The 20,167-nt window shown below is 41.7% G+C and overlaps 2 protein-coding genes across 2 annotated transcripts; one reads left to right on the top strand and one right to left on the bottom strand.

Annotated features, from left to right (window-relative positions):
• Window positions 1-4,119: 4,119 nt before the first annotated feature.
• LOC112563609 lies at window positions 4,120-7,917 on the bottom strand. Its single transcript, XM_025237783.1, has 4 exons — window positions 7,669-7,917; window positions 6,189-6,418; window positions 5,239-6,007; window positions 4,120-4,704 (listed from the first exon to the last, which is right to left on the bottom strand). Exons 2-4 carry the CDS (start codon window positions 6,377-6,379, stop codon window positions 4,120-4,122), a joined length of 1,545 nt encoding a protein of 514 aa, XP_025093568.1. The 5' UTR covers window positions 6,380-6,418; window positions 7,669-7,917.
• Window positions 7,918-10,811: 2,894 nt separating this feature from the next.
• LOC112576143 lies at window positions 10,812-13,488 on the top strand. The gene is made up of 3 exons (XM_025258417.1): window positions 10,812-11,456; window positions 12,685-12,852; window positions 13,332-13,488. Exons 1-3 carry the CDS (start codon window positions 11,214-11,216, stop codon window positions 13,347-13,349), a joined length of 429 nt encoding a protein of 142 aa, XP_025114202.1. The 5' UTR covers window positions 10,812-11,213; the 3' UTR covers window positions 13,350-13,488.
• The last annotated feature ends 6,679 nt before the right edge of the window (window positions 13,489-20,167 follow it).

The following is a 20,167-nucleotide window of genomic DNA, read 5'->3' as shown; positions in this document are numbered from 1 at the left end:
ATGTGGTATTGTGGAGGATTATGTTTAATGAATAATTGATTCACGAGATTGCTGTGATTCGCTGTTTTGTGATGTGTGTATACGTATATTATATCATGGTAATTATTAGGTTATGTGCATTGTAATGTGTATGAGTTGTGCATATGACTTGTATGTGTAATTATGTTTGTTTTTGTATTCGTAAACACTGGCGGGAAATAAAAATCTGGCAGTCCAGTGCTTCAAAGAAGAGTTAAAATTACTTTTTTATCACGATTGGCTCTCAGTCCTGTTTCTTGGTTCCCGTTTGTGTTTTCTGATTTATTTTTCATTCATCTTCTTAATAGCATTCACTGCAGGAACTGTACCATCAGTTTGTTCATGCTTATGCGCATGACCATACCGACATATAGAAATACCCGTCGCTTTTACACGCACTTTCCTGACATTGTCATTGTCTTTACGTTTTACTCTTTACCTCATCTTTAGTTGTTCAAAGTCCGATATGTCCCTCACTTCCACTTCCTGTTCTCTTTCTTTTATTATTGATGGTCTGTGCTTAGTGTGCGATCCTTCTTGATCATGATGCTGCGTATGACCAGTTTATATTGGTATAATTATTATTATTTTTATTTTTATTATTATTGTTAAGGACCCTATCATTTTAACATTACTCAGAATAGACAGGTGTAGTAGTCACATGCAATATACTGGTGATGAATAAGTTTAAGCTTTCCTTCTCAAAATCACACTTAATAGCATTCACTGCAGGGACATGTATTCCACAGTTTTGCCTCATGCTTATGCGCAGACCATACCCGGACATATAGAAATACCCGGTCGTTTTTACACGCACTTTGCCCGGGCGTTTTTACACGCACTTTGCCTGGACATTTGTTCACGCACTATGCCCGGTCATTGTCATTGCTTTACGTTTTACTCTTTACCTCATCTTTATGTTGTTCAAAGTCCCGATATGTCCCTCACTGTCCACTTCCTGTTCTCTTTCTTTTATTATTGGTGGTCTGTGCATAATGTGCGATCCTTCTTGATCATGATGCTGCGTATGACCAGTTTATATTGGTATAATTATTATTATTTTTATTATATCGTTAAGACCCTATCATTTTACATTACTCAAAATAGACAGGTGTAGCAGTTACATGCAATATACTGGTGATGAATGAAGTTTTAAGCTTTCCTTCTCAAAATCACACTTAAGTGTTGTTTACCTTTGTTTGCTCTTCTTGTACCTCTTTATGTTGCCCATGTCCGCTCTTGTTTATAAGCTAGAGCATGCTCCTTAGGAGTATGAGTATCCGATTTACAAATTTTGCGTTCATTATAATATTTTTTTGTCAAAGCAGGACAATTACAGGATGGAAAAACTCTGAATGGCGTGCGAGCAGCGATATCTTAAGAACGAATTACAAAGTAGATAGTTCATCGCTAGAATATTAAGTTTACAGCGCAATCTTGATTTTTCTAGGAGGAAAGGGTTTAAATAATTTGCTTCCATTTCGCGTAAATGATTTCTTTCAATTACGAAAACTTTTCCGAAGAAGATGAAAGCAGATATATAAAATAAGACGGAATATTTCTTTGAAATCAAGCATTGGCGTCCCCTACCCTCCACCCTACCCATCTCCCAATCCTATCAGTTTTGTAATGAACAAATTACATCGATCGCGTCCAGAACAATTCTTCAAAACAGTTTGAAGTGTAGCCGCAAAGAATTGTTTCCCCTGAACAAAAGTGAAGGATATCTTTTCCCCAGTACTTGTTAATCGAAACAGAGAACTTGATTAACAACAACCTTGTCTTTGTTCCTCCTCAGGGGAGTCATACTTTCAGCGAACCTTTGCCTTTGAGAACTATCTTTTTCTGTATTTCTTCTATATTTCTTTCTAAACCAGATCTCTGCTTTCTAGACCTTCTCTGGACCTTTTATCTTCCGTACACATTACTTCTAGACACCGACGTATATCACTGGACTGTTGGCTGTTTTCTGAGACCTAGCCAGTAGTGAATTTGTTGGCTGTCAGATCATGGTGAATCCTTTAATGGTATAATATCCAGAACTGCGATAAAATTATCAGTCAGCATCAGACTTTTATAAATTTGTTTCGTAATTTCTTTTTATCTTTCTTTGGCAACACCCCTTGACTCATCAAAGCAATATCCTAACAAATTCTAACCCTAACCTTAATTCTAACCCCTTTTTCTAGTTTGTGAAAAGGTGCCTTGGCGCTGATGGCTGGATCGTGGACCATCAACAGCAGCCTCGAAACTTTCGAAACTTTCGAAACTAACAGCCGGAAGCAATGAGAAAAGCATTTTATTTATCGGAGCCAGCATCAAAGGACCCATTCAACCTATGTAAAGGCGAGTTTTAGAGCCTAACGGAAGCTACATATGTCCACATGCCCACAGTAGCAAATTCTGTAAAATCATGACATTGGCTGAGGGTCAGGTATTGACTAGGTAAAGAACATTCTTTGATCAGTTTGTGGACTCTACTCGAAGCAGCAAAAAACAGCAGCAGAGCCTTCAGGCACATTCATCCCGCGACCGTTCAATGTCACATGGTGCTTGAAAAATCTCTGGGATTGCCAGCCTCTTTATTTCTCAAAATTAAGTTAGAAAGAGTTCGGAGGAACAATCATGAAACAGTTGTTTTAACCGACGTGCAAAGCGGGGTGGTCATAAGTATCAGACATTTTCCATTTGGTCATTTACAGAACAATGATTATTTTCTTAAGAAAGTTCTAGAAAGTAACTATACTGTATCTACAACCTTCGCTGTCAAGTTCAGATTATGTTGCCAAGAGTTGTCTTGTCTTTTCCACATACACATGGCCACACAAAAAAAAAAATAGAGGCTGGAAAACCACCTTATGAGAATGGAAGCAGTACGCCTATTGTTTCTCTCACCATGGCTGATTTCGTTTTGTGTTTCATTACTGTGAGCCAGGATTGAACACTGAGTCAACTCAAACTGAGCACTGTTTATTTATTACCCTGTCTCGCCTTGAATGACTTGATACCGCGACCATGCTCGGCTTATAGACAAAGGGAAAGTACTTGCTGCTAATTCTTAGACTTTCATACCTAGTAGCGTCCCTTTTTTCCGGATGACGGTTCAAGATCTTTGACACACAAATATTAATAAAACATTGATATATATAATACGGAATTGTTAATATATACAAATAGACAGACTGAAAATTACTGAATTATCGCTAATATGGATCATCGCACAAATTATTCTGCAATGAAACGGCAAATAAAAGAAAATGTAATTTGTGGAATAACAGGTTACGAGAGCAAGGAAATATTAATGTTCACACATGCTCTGTGTGGGGAGAAGGGGTAAGGGATAGGGTTGAGAGAGGGAATTCCCACGAATGTGTGCATGTTATTATCCTGGCACAATTCATCAATATTTCTGAAGGAAACTTGCATAAGCTCTCTTATTAATTTAAACCTAATGCGTGCAAAAGAGAAGTCTGCTACACAGCTGTGTTTTTGCTAAAGAAATCAATTGTTTAAAGAAAGAATTTTTAAAAATCTATAAGCTGAGCTCCTGATTCGAAAAGTGATTTCTAAACGTGTTAACATTTTTTTAAACATCTGTCGAAACAGATCTCTGAAAATAAGGTCCTGACTAATCGTGTTTACTTCCGCTCTGATAGTCTCCCTTTTGTTGTGTTGACTGCGGATCAGAAACATGATAAGACCAGAATCTACAAACTCGTCAGGTTACTAAGAGAACAGAAAGAAGAAAAACAAACTCTGATCATTTCTGCATTTTGGTAGAAGCGTTCAACGTAACGGAATTTGAATCTTGTGTGATATCATAGGCCATCATGTGTTCGAATTGCGTTTCAGGATTGTGTTTGTTTTATTTTAGACCAGTTTCACAAAAGCCCTTCTTTATAAGATCAAGAAAAAAGTTCAGGATTATCATAGCGGCGATTTCATCTTGCAGTACAAATCACGTCTGCGAAATTCAACTACCAAGATGAGTTTCAAGCGTCTCCTTGACTGCATACCTTTGGTCTCGGTAAATACAAACCCTGCTAACCGAACCCTTGTCCTAAGCCCTAGCAGTTGTTGATTACAACAACTTGAGCTTTTTCAGGCACAGCAGCAGAACTCACTGTAGCATGCCTGCCTGTTAACACATGTGCGGCCAGTGGCCGTCTGGCCCGATGGCCTTGCCAGCCGTTCCCTACCACGAGCCCCGCCCCCAGACTGGCTTCCGTCTGCAGCTGCGCAGCCACGACTTGGTAACACACCTCGCCGCGGTCCTGGGGGGCTGGAACCGACCACCACCTGCTGGCAAATCCTGGCGCAGCGTCCAGGGGTCCGTGTCCGCGATGGTGCAGTTGCGCTTGAGGTGAGGAAGGCTCCGCTGAAACCTGTTGGCGAGGCGCACAAGGCGTTGGCCATGGACAGCTCGGCCAGGTACCCGAAGCGTTCAACACGACACACCGCGTCATTGTGCCTCCCGCGTTGGTCTGCTCGCCACAATGCACGAACGTCGTCCTTCTCCAGGTTCTTGAGGCGCTCCGTAGTAGGTCTGCGTCCTCCGGCTTCTGCTCGTAGCCGGGATGCCCGCTCGCTGATGTGTCCAGCTTTGGGGGAGCCAGTGTCCAGGTTCTGAATCACATTCTTGAACACCGCCATCTTGTCCTGCACCTCAGTCCCCAGGTCACGCATCTGGAATAGAGACATGCCATAATGTCACAGAAGCGAAAATGAGACTTGTCCAAACGTTACAGGAGCAACATTTGCGATTGTGAAAGGGGTGAGGAGAGGGAAGGGGACACATTATTGAGTCTGATAATGAGTAGATGAGGAGGATAATGAGAAGAGGAGGTGGAATAGTAGACGGGAAGTAAAGAGGTGATAATGAACGTGATGAAGACGTTGATGAAAGAGAAAGGTTAAAAGATGAAAGAGCTATGCATTAAAGTCAACCCAGTAATACGTACAAAAATTTACAAAATTCTTATAGACCGTTATGATAAAAATAGTTGTTATAGTTAAAAAGAAAACAAAACATGGAAAACAGGTAAGTAAGAATTGTATCTTTTCAAGCAAATATCCACCAAACTTAATTATATGCATTCACGCATACACCTGTACACTAGACGACGCCACAATAACACAAACACAAAAAGTAACAAGCGGAAAAAAGCACTCATCAACAAACATACGCACGCACACACACACACACACGCCCTCGCCAACCTTGCATTCCTTTCCATGCCCTCTTGTTTTGTTGAATGGGTGTCTCTCCATGCGCTTGCGAGTCAGAAGCAGGTCATTGAACCTGGCCTCCAGATCGGAGAGAGCGCTCTGCAGCAAGGAGTTCGGCTTGAACACCGTCATGCGGGAAGACAGGTCGTGGAGAGGCACCAGCTCCACCGTCAGGGGCACACCGAACCCACCGTTGATCTTAGCGGCCTGCGCCGGGAAGGCCTCCAGCACGGACAAGAAGCTGCCAACATCTTGCGGCACGTACGGGGCATTGACGGTGGAGTAGTATTTAATGTTCAGGCTAATGTCCGACCCCATCTTCTCCTTGACGTCGTACATCATCTTTTTCAACTTCTCCTCGAAAGAGTTCATTTCGCGGCGGTAGGTTGTCTCTCCTTCGCTCACCTTCACGGAGACGGCCACCTCGGTGAAGCTGAAATGCGATGTCAGGTACTTCTCCAGCGCCTCCTTCTCACCCTCGCTCTTGACCTGCAGCCGCAGAGAGGCCAGCAGTTGTCCTCCGTAGGTTACACTTCTGACGTAGTGGGTGCCCAGCGAGGTGGGGCTCAGCAGGTCCCAGTCCTGGATGGGGTCGGCGGAACCATGCAGCGTTTCTGTGAAAGTCTCATACAAAGACTTGACCAGAATCTCCAAGTAGTTCTCTCTCGTTTGAATGTCCTTCAGGTAGTCTCCCGTGGCACCGATGTTCAGAATGCCGGCCTTCACTCGTAAGGAGACATCTTCGGAGAGACCTAAAAATCTGTCACAAATGAAGAATTTTGTACGATATCATGTAGAAAGTTGTATTGAAAAATGTGATGTGTTCACTGTCTCTTTGGATGTTGAATAACAACATACCATACGATAACATGTAATGATTTAAGAACAAAAATACGGACACTTTCTCTCCAAACACCCAGGTCACACATACACAGACTCACCTCTTGGCTTCAGTGTCGTTTCGGATAAGCTGAAAGTCTGAAGTAACAAAGCTACGGTGAATGCGGATTGGCTTCCTGATGGTGTCTTGAGGGAAGATGTCCACGCCCACTTGAGCCTTGAACAGGTCAAATGTTCTGCCCAGGAGCATGGGTATGACGTAGGGGTAGATAACCGTCCCAAGTAACCCCATGTTGAGCTTATTTTCCGCACTTCCTTGTGAGTATGGTAACTGGAGGCAACACTTTAGTTTTATTACATCAATAAATGTTTTAAAATATAGATGGCGACATAGACAGGCAGACTGGTAAAAAAAACGAGACGTCGTGGCAGCGATTAGTTAACTTACGAAATCCATTATTTTAGTGATCTGCATTGATACAGCAACAAATATATAATATTTTATTTAGATTTATCTATTTTAACCAAGAAGGTTATTTTACAGAGTTATTTTTGAGGCAATTTTATGAATATTCCAACACTTTCGGTTGTTCTATAAACAGGATATCTGAGTGGTTAGAGCACAGGAGTCCAAACCCAGAGGTACTCCGGTTCGATGTCCGTGGGGCGCAGCGAATTTCCCACAGTTAACCCAGTTGTCAGAAATGACTCCATAGGGGATTGAAGAAAAGTGAAGCAGAGAAAGAGTGTTGGGCACCGCCCTCATAAACGCCAGCCACGAGAAAAATGTGTTATTTAACATCTAGTTCCCTCCCTTAACGACCTAAAAAATGGTAGAGGACCGACCATCTGTGGTACAAAGCTATATTTTCGCTCAGTTCCTAACCTCTAATGTAATCACATACTATTTATTAATATTTTGCATTCATCAGACTCGAAAAATAGTGTCCATGCACTTGTGGATCCTGTTTCTTTCCAGATTTATTTTCAACAAGAAAAATTATACATTCCCCTTGTCCTTCTGGCTTATAGATTCCTTGTCTGGTTTACAGTCACGAAGACTGAACGTGACGGACGGTCGGCTGGGAATCAAACGCCTTTTTACCTGGTGATCGGAAATTGTAGATCCATATGTCCCTAATATATTTCAATGCATGTATGTTTGTATGTATTTGACTTCATTTATACAAGCGACACATTGATGGCGCTGATGTAGTATTTTGTACATCGGTACTAAGAACTGTTTGTTAATGTTTGTAACCAGGTATCATCATCTCTTTAATTATAAATTTCTCGTGGAGGAAAGAAAAACTTTTTTAAAAGTGACAACAACGTTTGCTGCAGACATAACATGCCGATGAGAGTAGATAAACAGCGTAGTATTGTGGATAAATAAATTCTAAAAAAGGAGATATAAAGCATCATTAATTCTTCTCCAAAAGTGAAATTCTATCTGCGTGTACATGTTCTTCAACAGTCATCAAAACAACGGCCACCACCATGTGTTTCACACTCATTTGAAGGACAAAGGGCGTGTGGCAAAATAATGTTTGTGTTTGTTTCTGACAGCTTTTCACGTACCTTGCGGTCTGTAGTCGCGACCCAGCCCTTGAAGGTGTGATGGTGGATGCGGCAGGAGCTGCGTGCTTTATGCGAGCGAAGGTTGGAGGGGCAGAAGCCGGAGAAGCTGGCGGAGAACTGTTAAGTCCCTCCCAACATCTAGTTCACGCCCTTTCCTCCGCGTGCCGACCAGAGCGTGCCGCTGGTGACGTCTTTGTCGAGGTTATAGTTGCATTTTATGTCCTTTCTCTTCCTCCCTCTCATTTTTGCCCCCTCTCTCGCCTCTGCTAATCTGTCTCCTTCGTGCAACTTTTTTTTTTCACTGATGTATCCTAATGGTAAGTAGAATATTCTTTATTCGTCATTTCATCTGCTTCTCTCTCTCTCACACACACACGCATTTCTTTCAGTATTTTTTTTCCAGATGCGTGAATGCAAAGCAATGACAACAGGAAGTAAGCCCCCTCATACAGTGGGGAGATGTTGACCAACCCCCTCGGGGGTGGGGGTCATTTGTTTTCGTCTCTTGATTTACATCCCAAAAACTGTAAACTTTTAAACTACAATAAATGGGAAATGTATTATCCGATTTTTTTATATAATGAAAAATCCACCGAATAAAAGCTATTTTGGGCTGATGCACGATTTCGTGGGGTTAAACAAAAGGAAAAGGACCTGTGTCCCGCAGGGGTCATTCAAGCAGTGTTTGAATGTAGCCAAATTCACATTTATGGAATGAGTCATTTTTAAAAGAAAGACTGGCTGGTTATCCGTGTTATGGAATGTGGGTTAGGTAGAGAGGAGGAGGCTAATACACAGTGTGTAGTCAAGGGGAAAATGAAGTCGTCGCAAGCCACTTACATTCCGTGGACGCGACACGCCCTGCGTCAACCGCTGGCCTGGACACAATGAGTCAAAGATGTGGGCTAACGACTCACGGCTCACGCCATTGGTTGACATGGAGAGGATGTAAGACTTCCAAAGAAGACGGAATAACACCACCGATAAGAACAACATTAAAGCGCCGACGACAACGAAGAGGAGGTGAAGCAGAAAATTGAGCATAGCAATTAAATAAATAAGGAAAGATTGTCAAAACCCAAATTGCTGCTTCTTTCTCTGTCGTCATGACAATGAGCTGGAGCACAAGGCTAGAGGGGGGGAGAGGAGATGTAAGAACCCCCCTGCTAAGGGGGATCAGTTGGAGACGTCGTGTACAGACAGATGGCGCTCCACAGACGCGGAACTGGGAGCGCAGTGTGTAGTGTGGTCAGACCAAACGGCGTGGGATGCATGCTGGGCAAGGATGAGGTTGCGCACACATTAATGGTTGTGACCAAAGTCAAGACCACGAAGTCATAAAAGCAATATAAAAATGTATTAAACTGCTGGTTAACCAGCCGTAACCTTGCCGGGATCGGGACGACAAGGAAGTGGTGGTAGTGGGGGTGTGGTGATGGTGGTGTGTGGGGGATGGTGGGGAGAGTTAGGAGTAAAGGTCAACTTTGTAGGGGTACTATAAACGCTATTAGAAAAATCTCGCTCATGCCAGACGTGTGATGGACTTCTATACATCATTCATTCTATTTTTTTTAAAAAGTTTTTTGGTTTGGTTTAGGTTTTGTTGTTGTTGATTTTGGCTTTTTTTATTGTATGTTACTATTCTTATCTACCCTACCAGCATTTAATAAATGAATGAAGCACATTCTGTTGCTTCTCTACAAAGGTGTTCTCTTTTTAAAAGCCACCATTTGTAGAAAGAGGTCCAAATCGTGACATCATGTTTGTACACAAATATGAATAATTTACATGTGACCAGAGTTCTCCTACTGTTTGAGGCCTTTACGATGTCAGCTTCTACATTACAGTGCTGACGTCTATGTTGTTGACCCCTGTGTGTGCATGGTGATGGGCAGAGTGCCAGTACACAGCGCACAGTGTAGACAGCATCGTGCTGCACGAGGAATGCAGAGTGTATACGCAGTATGTAGAGTGCATTGTACAGCAGGAGGAGCTTATGAGAACTCAAAATCAATTCAGCGCCACCAAGTTATGATTCAACATGTCAAGAGACCTTGGTAACATTGTATTCAAAGCTTTCTTTTCACGGATTTCAGTTCTAGATTTTTTTTTTAAGAGGATGGGTTGAGAGGCTGATAACCTGTTCTGTAACGTCAGGGGGCGGGGCCTTACCGCAGGTGCCATACCAAAAAAAAAATCCACCAGTATGAGTTGTCAAGCACCACTTAACAGGATTATGAGCCTTCCTCGTTGACACTTCAACTTTTTTAGACGTTGTTAACCATATTGCTTTTCATTTTATTTTAATTGACAGACCATGCTGGTTGCTACATATGAAATTTAAATCTTCGACCTCTGCGCTAGAGCGATGTCGTCCGGTGACAAGATGCGTTTTGTGTCATCCTGCATCTCGCTCCATCCGTGTTTCTGTTCTGTTATTCGTCCTCGCTTCGTCAGTGCCAGGATTGTTATTTTTCAAATGTGTTGCCCTAAAACATTTTACTGTGCTGAATTTGCGGTCACTTCACAGGAAAGACTGGTGCTGGTGAGAAGATATATGTCACTGCTCACCACATGTAAGAGGCAACCAAATGTCTCTACTGACGAGTGTGAAGGTGATGAAGACTGGGGCTTTATTTCACCTGTCTTACCTGTCAGTGACCTTACACCTTTCACCAGCTTCAATCTGCTATAGGTCTCTTGGTACTGTAGATATAATCATGGCAACGAAAACAACCCTTTATCAACCATCTGGCCCAGAGACTGTTGCTGCTGGAATTACCGCTGGTTTTGTGCAAGCAGTGCAGCAACCTGTAAGTTCCTGTCCTTTTACAACCTTTTCTTATATGTATTGTAAACTGCCTTGACTCTGGCAGATGCTGGAGAAACGCGCTAGACAACTGTACTCATTATTATTTTAAGTTATTTTTGCATTTGCTCTGACTGGTTTTACTTACTGGAATTTTGTGTCGTTCACTTTGAGCTAACTTGTTATTTGAGAGGTTTGTAGAACACTATATACCATCTGAATTGTGGTAGCAGAGCCAGAAACTGGCTTTCTTCCTCCTACTTTCCCGTTGTCTCATTGTTTGGACAAGCAGACGCCCGGAAGCAGCAAGACCGGAAGTAACGACGTTGTCACTAACGACGATCGAGCGCATTGGCGAGGATACACCACCCTTACTACACTCGTCTGTTCTACTTTTGTTCACAGGACTAGCTGCTTTTGCGTGTCAGCGCCTAAGATTAAGGTCTGTTATTATGTAAGGGACAGATAAAGCTTTAGCATTCCTGCTTCGCTTGTACCTGAGGCACGGCCAGTGCCGACGAAAGGAGATGGAAACTAAGGGACAACTGTCGTTAATGCATGTTGACGACCAAGTCGATCGGTCGCGCGTCTGGCGCTATCTGATAAAGAAAGTGCAGAATTAGATTCTCAACTACTGTTGTGGGAGTAGCTAGAGAGAGTTCATAGTTCAGTAGTCAGCGACAACTACAACTGAGGTACGTGTGCTTTTTTAAACGCGCGTCCGTCAGCCCCGGAAATGGAGGCCAATCCGATCTTCCCGCCTCGAATTATGTTCGGACAAGGCAAACGAACGATGACCCTGCTGACCGAGGATGGATGCGTGTACCCGATCATTGCTCACGACGCCAAGAACGACCGTCCGGCGAGTCACAGGCGGTACTCTGCACCTGTGCGCAGAGGAGACAGACCCATGCACAGAACCACTTTGCTCATCGCCAAAGCTCCATGGCAACCAGACTATACGACGACAACCCGAGAGGTACTTCTCTTATAGAGTTAAAACTCAAAGTTATGGCATGTTTAAAACAGACAACAAGGCCATGCACTGGACACTGGTAATGATCAGCTGTTATAATCTTTAAAAGATTTCTATAATTAAGGACAAAACTCTTAATTGTGACCATGGGTTATATCTGCAGATTTTTCATGGCACCCATAAATCTCGCCTAATGAATGGAAATTCAGATTTCCATTATCACAGCTACAGCATTTTTTTATGGCAGCATTTTAGTTCTGAGGGTATCTTTGAATATACTATATCAATCTGTTAAAAAAAAAAACAAAAAAAACTGGGGCTTGGAAAGGTTTGATAAAATTAGAAGAGCGCTTTTTTTTTACTCTTAGGAAGAAAAAAAAACGATACTAACATAGCTTTCTTGTGGCTAATGATGATAATTCTAAGATATTTTTATCTGCTCAAATCACTTGTTCAAATGATTAATGATGGCCTTAGCAAGTCTGAGAGTTGACAAGACCCCCTGGGGCTTTTGATCTTGACTGAGTATTAAATAATAGACAGGAGTAAAGAGAAGTGACAGTTTCAATGGCCACACTGACCCTGAACTAAACATGGCTCTTGAACATAAGAAAGGTGACCAGCCTGCCAGCAAAGTCCTAGCTATTGTACCAGTGTTGTGGAATCCTAGAAAGGATACATTTTCAGGAGGGAAAAACTGATTATTACTTTTTTCCTAAGAAACCATCAAGTGTATTTTGGATGAAAGTCAAACAACCTGAGCATAACCCCAACAGCTGTGTTCTGATGTTCAGTTCAGCCTGCTTTAAGAACACTGTTTCCAAGTGATTTTGGAGTCTACACCTTCCATCGTGCTTTGTTTTTTCTTTCTCCCTCTCTCTTTTCTTCTGTGCTTTATCACCTCTAATTGCAGTAAATGAGTTCACTTTTAATCAAGACTGAAGTGTGTGGCTGGCTACCTGCACAACTTAAGTGTAAGGAAAAGGTACTTTTGATTTTGATTCAAGTGGTTCCTGCATGCCTAGGTCAGAGAGATGTTGTCCAGGTAGCCAAGTGTACAGAGTTACAACATGCACAAAAATGCTTGCAACAGCAGGCCCACTATAAGCTTATGATACATCATGGCACCTATGAGATATTTGTACTCCATCCCCCTTAGTGTTCTGGAGGTATTAGCTCACTAAAAACTGTGACACATCATGTGTTGTCTGTTCTTTTTTCTTACCCAAAGTTCTATGGAGGCAGTAAGCATCTGGAACCTGCGCTACAGCTGCCCCCTTCACCCTCTATGCATCACACTCACTTCCGTCTGGGTGGCTATGGTGGCCAGGAAGTGGCAGATCCCAGCTTCAAGAAAACAGACTATGCTCAAACATACATTCCTAAAGACATTATATCTGTGAGTACCTTGGCAAATGTTTCAGGAAGTACCTATGTCCTACAGATTTATGGTCTACTATAGATAGGTCATGAAGTAGCTGTTCCCTCACATTCTAAAGACTTTATGCACATAAAAAAACTTATCATGGAGCATAAAATACTAAAAATGCATAAATATGTCTGCAAAAGGTATATGAAGCAAGTGTAAGTTGCTTGCTTGTCTAAAATACTAACATAGCTGGACATGTTATGCAAAGTACCTTGTAAAGTACCTCAATTAACAACCCTAGCATTCAAGCTGTAGAAAATTTCTTTTCCACTCAAGGAGTGTTTTATTATGTCGTAAGTACTTTCTTATTTGTAAAAGTTTAATGTAAATTTGTAAATGTTTCAAAACAATATTTTTTTAAAATATGAGAATCCCACTACACGGAGTTTTCATTATGATGATGATGATAATGATGGCAATGAAGATTAATTTGCATGCTTACTGAATAGGCCAATCGCTTCACCTGACATCATTGTTCAACCATATCAACCAGACAGAGGGTGGAGATGTCAAAGATCTGGTGCAGCCTTGCAAACAGCCAGGGTCATACTTCACACAATACAAACGTGTTCATGACAAATTGGGCCACCTTCTTGGTCCAGGAGTGAGAAGAGAGCATCCAGTACGGGAGCAATACAACATCATCACAGGTAAAAAAATTGTATTCCTTCTTCTATCATGGACATTTTGTTAAAATTAGCTGTTTCTAGAAATTGTTTCTGTTAAGAAGGTTTTTACTGAGCTATGGGTGATAAGAATGTCAAACAAGAATCTAAGATCACATTCACATCTTTCTGAGTTATTCATATTTCCTGCTGTATTTTTAATAATAAGAAACTCTTGGGATGACATTCCATGTCTTTCATTTACTTTGCACGTAAGCAGACTTTTAGCTTCGTGCTTATGATATTTGTCAGTGATTATCCACGATATCCCACGATATCCCTAATCATGATAAGTGATTATCCCTAAGATATCACATAAAGATTTTCTTAAAAATTAAGTTTATACCAAACTAAAAAATCATCTCTCAGGGTTAGGGTTAGGGTTAGGGTTAGCGCATACTTAACATCTTTTGGCCAAACACCATCACCAACGAAGAACTCCACCGAAGAACTGAAACCGAGTCCATCACCACGCAGGTTCAACGAAGGCGTTGGCGATGGATTGGACATGTGCTCCGCCAGCAGACAGCAGACCTTTCCAGAGTCGCCCTACGATGGACTCCAGACGGCCGAAGAAAACGAGGCCGCCCAAAGGAAACTTGGAGAAGAACAGTGGAAAGGGAGATGAAAGGAAAGGGCTGGACATGGGGTCACCTGGAGAGGGTTTCAGCCGATCGACATCGGTGGTGGACTCTGGTTGAGGCCTTAGGTGCAACCTGATGCACGAAGAGGAATAGATAGATAGTAAGTGGTGTATGTACTTCTACTACATTTATGTCAGACAATTTCCTTATGTGATGTGGGTATGGTTTTATTAACATAGTGGTTCATTGTTTCAGATGGATCTTCTGTTTACATAGGACTTCGCTGTGTACATGGATTTATTTGGCAATTTAAGCACAATGTGATGTGTGAGCTTATTTAATAAAGAAATGGAAGTGAAATGCTGTTTTTTGTATCACGTACAAGTGTAGCACAGAGTGCAATAATTTACCAATGAGTGTTGAATGTTCATTCCCTAGTAGTATGCAATACATGACAATTTATGTCTGCATGTGTTGAATTGTATGTAATAAAATGCCCCAATGCAAATGAGACATCACACTTCAACGCACTGATTACAAGACCGTGATTACTATTTCCACATAATACTATACTATCTTATCAGCTGAAATAAAACCTAACTTAGTAAAAGTGCTCCACAAACTGACCGTAAATGACAAAAACATGTCAATTGGTATAACATGAAAGGCGTACATTCATGAATTTAAAAATTGCACACATGGTCCAATGTAATGTTAAATTACAACAAAGAAGACTTTCCACATAAAAAGGGTAAGAAACCATTGACTTCTAATTATAATAAAAACCTTTGCAGTGGACAGTCATGTTTGAAAGTAATGTGCACATGCAATAAAAGCCTTAGTACAAGAGTACCTTGCAAATGCATGTTTCCAAAATTCATTCACACCTAGGATCTTGATGACAATGCAAATCTTTAGCTCAAAGCACAGAGCTTTAACCAAACCTACATGCAGAGAGCTTATATATATTAAAAAGTGCGTGTAACAATGTCCAGGCAAAGTGCGTGTGAAAATGTCCGGGCAAACTGCTAGCAAAAGCATCATGATCAAGAAGGATCGCACACTAAAAAAGGGCAAAGTGCGTGTAAAATAGACCTGGCAAAGTGCGTGTAAAAACGCCCGGGCAAAGTGCGTGTAAAAACGCCCGGGCAAAGTGCGTGAACAAATGTCCGGGCAAAGTGCGTGTAAAAACGCCCGGGCAAAGTGCGTGAACAAATGTCCGGGCAAAGTGCGTGTAAAAACGCCCGGGCAAAGTGCGTGAACAAATGTCCGGGCAAAGTGCGTGTAAAAACGCCCGGGCAAAGTGCGTGAACAAATGTCCGGGCAAAGTGCGTGTAAAAACGCCCGGGCAAAGTGCGTGAACAAATGTCCGGGCAAAGTGCGTGTAAAAACGCCCGGGCAAAGTGCGTGAACAAATGTCCGGGCAAAGTGCGTGTAAAAACGCCGGGCAAAGTGCGTGAACAAATGTCCGGGCAAAGTGCGTGTGAAAAACGCCCGGGCAAAAGTTTGTGTAAAAACGCCCGGGCAAAGTGCGTGTAAAAAACGCCCGGGCAAAGTTTGTGTAAAAACGCCGGGCAAAGTGCGTGTAAAAAACGCCCGGGCAAAGTGCGTGAAACAAATGTCCGGGCAAAGTGCGTGTAAAAACGCCCGGGCAAAGTGCGTGAAAAAACGCCCGGGCAAAGTGCGTGTAAAAACGCCCGGGCAAAGTGCGTGAACAAATGTCCGGGCAAAGTGCGTGTAAAAAACGCCCGGGCAAAGTGCGTGAACAAATGTCCGGGCAAAGTGCGTGTAAAAAACGCCCGGGCAAAGTGCGTGAACAAATGTCCGGGCAAAGTGCGTGTAAAAACGCCCGGGCAAAGTGCGTGAACAAATGTCCGGGCAAAGTGCGTGTAAAAACGCCGGGCAAAGTGCGTGAACAAATGTCCGGGCAAAGTGCGTGTAAAAACGCCCGGGCAAAGTGCGTGAACAAATGTCCGGGCAAAGTGCGTGAACAAATGTCCGGGCAAAGTGCGTGTAAAAACGAACGGGCAAAGTGCGTGTTTTTTTGGTTTTTTTTTTTTTGTCGTTCGCCTCTTTCACACTTGGAGACCAGCTCTTGATATGAAATTGGTGGTCTTCTGTAGAGACTCCACTGGCCCGTACTGCTTGTTGTGCAGGGTCTCCGACTGTGGCCACGTCTCTTTCCTCAGGGTACGGAGATTCCTACAGTCCTGTAGGATGTGTTCTACAGTCTGGTCTGCCTCTCCACATGAGCATCTCGGGGACGGCACGAGGTGCAACTTCCTGTGTAGGTGGTGAAGCAGCCTGTTGTGCCCGGTCCTGAGGCGGAAGATAGCGACCTGGTCCGGTCTGGACAGCTGATGGTAACTGTCCAGTGGTTGCTGGTGGCCTGTACAGAGACTTAATGATGGTTTTCATCTCTGACATGTTGACTGCATTGTCTTCTTGCTCGCCCTCTGCACCCAACTTAGCCATCCTGTCAGCTTCTCATTCCCATCTATCCGCAGTGTGATGGGATCCACTGCAGAGCCGTTCTGAGGCACTTGATGTTTAGCAGCGCGGCTTCCAGGTCTGGCAGTTTGTTGTTTGTTGACTGCCTGCAGCACCGACAGAGCATCGGTCGAAGATGACCTGGCTGTCATGGTCTGCTCTGCTGCTGATGATGTTTGCTGCGTGGACCAGGGCTTCTACTTCTGCTCTATAGTTTGTACAGTGGAGGCCAGTTGGTATTGCTGCTGCCTGCCACTGTCCATTTGGGAACTGGATGTACACGCCGGCCCCTCCCCTCTGGATAGCGTCTGTGGCTGACCCGTCTGTGTAGGCCCTTCCCAGATAGCATGCAAACGTTTTAAAAACGTTTTAAAAACGTTTTAAAATGTGTACATAAAACATTTTAAAAAGGTTTGCAGAAAACGTTTTTAAAATGTTTATCATGCCCATCAAAGTAATGTTTTAAAAACGTTTTCTGCAAACATTTGTAAAACATTTTAAAAATATTTTAAAAACGTTTATAAACATTTTTCTGTAAAACATTTTAAAAAACATTTAATAAATATTCGTATGTAAATGTTTGAAAACGTTTTTAAAATGTTTTTTAAACCTAATTTAAATGTTTCGAAGGACACGTTTTTTTAAACGTTTTAAAAATGTTTTTGAAACCTAATGTAAATGTTTCACATTTCACACATACTTTTCACAGTTTCACTTCAAACATGGCATAAATGACGTACAGAGAAGATTTTTCATTTGTTGTAATTAAACCATATTTCGTGTCATTGTGGATCCATCCAGGAGACAAATTTACATTATACATAGCAAGTACAAAATGGTGACCATTTGTGAAAAAATGAATAAATGATACTCAAAAAAGAGAACAAGAATATGAATTAGTTAAAACACTGACAAATCAATGCATAGGATCTTTTCTTAAATTAATACTTTTAAATATTTCACATTTCAGTACTTAAAGGTGAGGTTGTGCGGCACTGTTATCCGTGCAGAGTGCCAAGAAATAATTGAACTAAAACGAAACTTATCGACATTTACATTTACTAAAAAATAGTGAATTGTAAATACAATTGGATGATGTACAAAATACACCAAAAAAAGACAGTTACCCTATGTAGATAACAATATGCTAATTATCATCTTCTTACCCTACTACAAGGGACATATCATTCCAATTATTAATAAGCATTAACTATAGATGTACAACAAAAGCATTGACCATATGTGATAAAAGATGAAACAGAGAACAATCAGAGGAATTAATTAACCACTGTTAAGTCAAAGCAAAGGAATGTTATTAAAGTAAACACTTTTAAACAGTTCAATTTAAATGTTTCAAGGATAGGTGTTAAGCTCCATAAAGATTCACAAGGAATAATTAAACTAAAACTAAACTAATAGAGCTTTAGATGTAAGAAAAGATATAAGTATAATGGTTAATCCATCTAGATGTAGCACAAAATACACAAGACATACAGGTATCCTTCTGTACATAACAACGATCAAATTATCATCACCAACCTTCTACAATGGACACATCAGTCAAATTAACCAGCCTTATGAGATTTCCACACTGTAAAACAAGGCTGAACAAAGGTTCCTGTACATCTGGGGAAAAGGCTTTAAGAACAAGGTATATAGAACACTAGCAGATCCACATGCCTTTATTCGAATATACGGAAACCTTCTTATTCGTAATCATCAGATATCTAAACTATCAGATATTTGTGCAAAATATCAGAGATAATCACCAGCTACATCCAAGGCCATGTATTGGATAGGACCTCTTCTACAGCAATGTCACGTGTGAACTTAAATGGTGAAGTATCAAGCGTTCCAATTGAGGTCAAGAGTTGCTTGGTGACAAGCCTGTGGTCCCACATGCAGAAAGGTGGGGCAGACATATGCCAGTGTAGAGGAGTACAATGAGGTAGAGCGCAGAGGTGTCCTATGTGGGAGACAGCTCTTGATCGGGGGGGCGATCCAGTGGCAAAGGACTGTCTGGACTGCCTGCTAGTTGCCGTGGGGAAGCAAATGGCTACGTGACCAGTACTGGCATTCGGCGGCTGTAGGTGGCATTGCAGTCATCGTAGACATGACGTGTATATCTCTAGACTTCTCTGTCGCTGGGAGAGGAGTCGTCTCTCTGATGCGGATGGCAGCTCGGGCGGAAGGACGACGGACAGGTGGAACAGCACTGTCTGCTGAAGCATTGGTCTCCACTCTGTGATGGCTCCTGCACTAATTATCGGAAGCCTCCATACACCACGGTTCTTCGTACAGCTTCTGCAGATAGCAAAAATGGGATTTGTAGATTAAAGAAGCGCTACAGGTTTATAGATTAAAGATGGACTAAAGAAGTCTAACACTATACATATTGTTTCAGTTTTATGGTGCTTATGCTTGTTCCCCATGTCTTTCCGTTTTTTAGCTAGTTTCACCATAGAAGCACAATTAATACTGACAAGAGCTACAAATAATTTTAAACTGTAGAGCTAGCAATGAAAAATGTCAATTCATGTTATACAAAAATAAGCACTTAGATCTGCACTTCTCTTTTTTTTGTCAAAGTATGTGTAGACAATATATCATATATCTATACCTTTAATAATAAATATACACTAACATTTATACATCATCACTTACTGTAGATCATGGCCTGCACCTTCAGTCCCTTGAAAGCACACATCTCTCCCTTTTGTTCCTTTCCAGTTATAGTTCCGAGCAACCTTGTCGGTCAGGAGTCGCCGCATGATTCTTTTCGCACAATCCTTTGCATTCGTTCTACCCACACAGGAGAGGCTTTTGACTTGCAAATCATTAGAAACAAGAAACATATCTGTCAAAAGTAGGCCACACATCATAAACAGAAAGGGTGCAGTGAAAATATACATGGCTTTAATTATTTACAATTCAAGGGCATACAAAAATTATAACTGAAAATTCACAAAAGCTGACATTTAATGTTGTTCTTCCCAATAACCATAAAGTTTATGAGGCTGAAACCCTTTGAAACTGGATTTAAAATTTGAACTTATTGTGTTCCACACTATATATGTATGATAGATTGACAAGAACTGATCATTCTCAATGAATTCCCTATAAAAACATAAGTTTTTCAAAAATGTCAAGCTATGCTTTAAAATTCCCCTAAATTATTGCAGATTATCATTTCAATCATGGCTGTAACAATGACATCTGCTTTACGTACGAGTAATTCATGAAAGGAATCATCATCAAGGCGTCCATCCAGTTCCAACAGCTCTTGCTGTGTTCTAATCGGAAGGATCAAATCTTCTGGCAACATTCAGGCATCCTTTGCTGGAGCAGGCTGGTCTTTGCTTATCAGTGAATGAATCACCATATCTTTTACTTCCTGTAGCATCAATTTCAATTCTCTGTCTTGTTTCAGAATGAGCCAGGCAAATGCTGCAACAGTATGAACATAGCACTGTGAGCAAAAGTGGGACAATTAACTTTTATAGGTGAACGAAGCAATCAACGGTGATTTGGGAGGCAGTAAGAAAC

This window comes from Pomacea canaliculata, linkage group LG1, assembly GCF_003073045.1.
Source record: "Pomacea canaliculata isolate SZHN2017 linkage group LG1, ASM307304v1, whole genome shotgun sequence".
Lineage (NCBI taxonomy): Eukaryota > Metazoa > Mollusca > Gastropoda > Architaenioglossa > Ampullariidae > Pomacea > Pomacea canaliculata.
The sequence above is the reverse complement of the archived record's forward strand: the minus strand, read 5'-3'. Positions and strand labels throughout refer to the sequence as shown.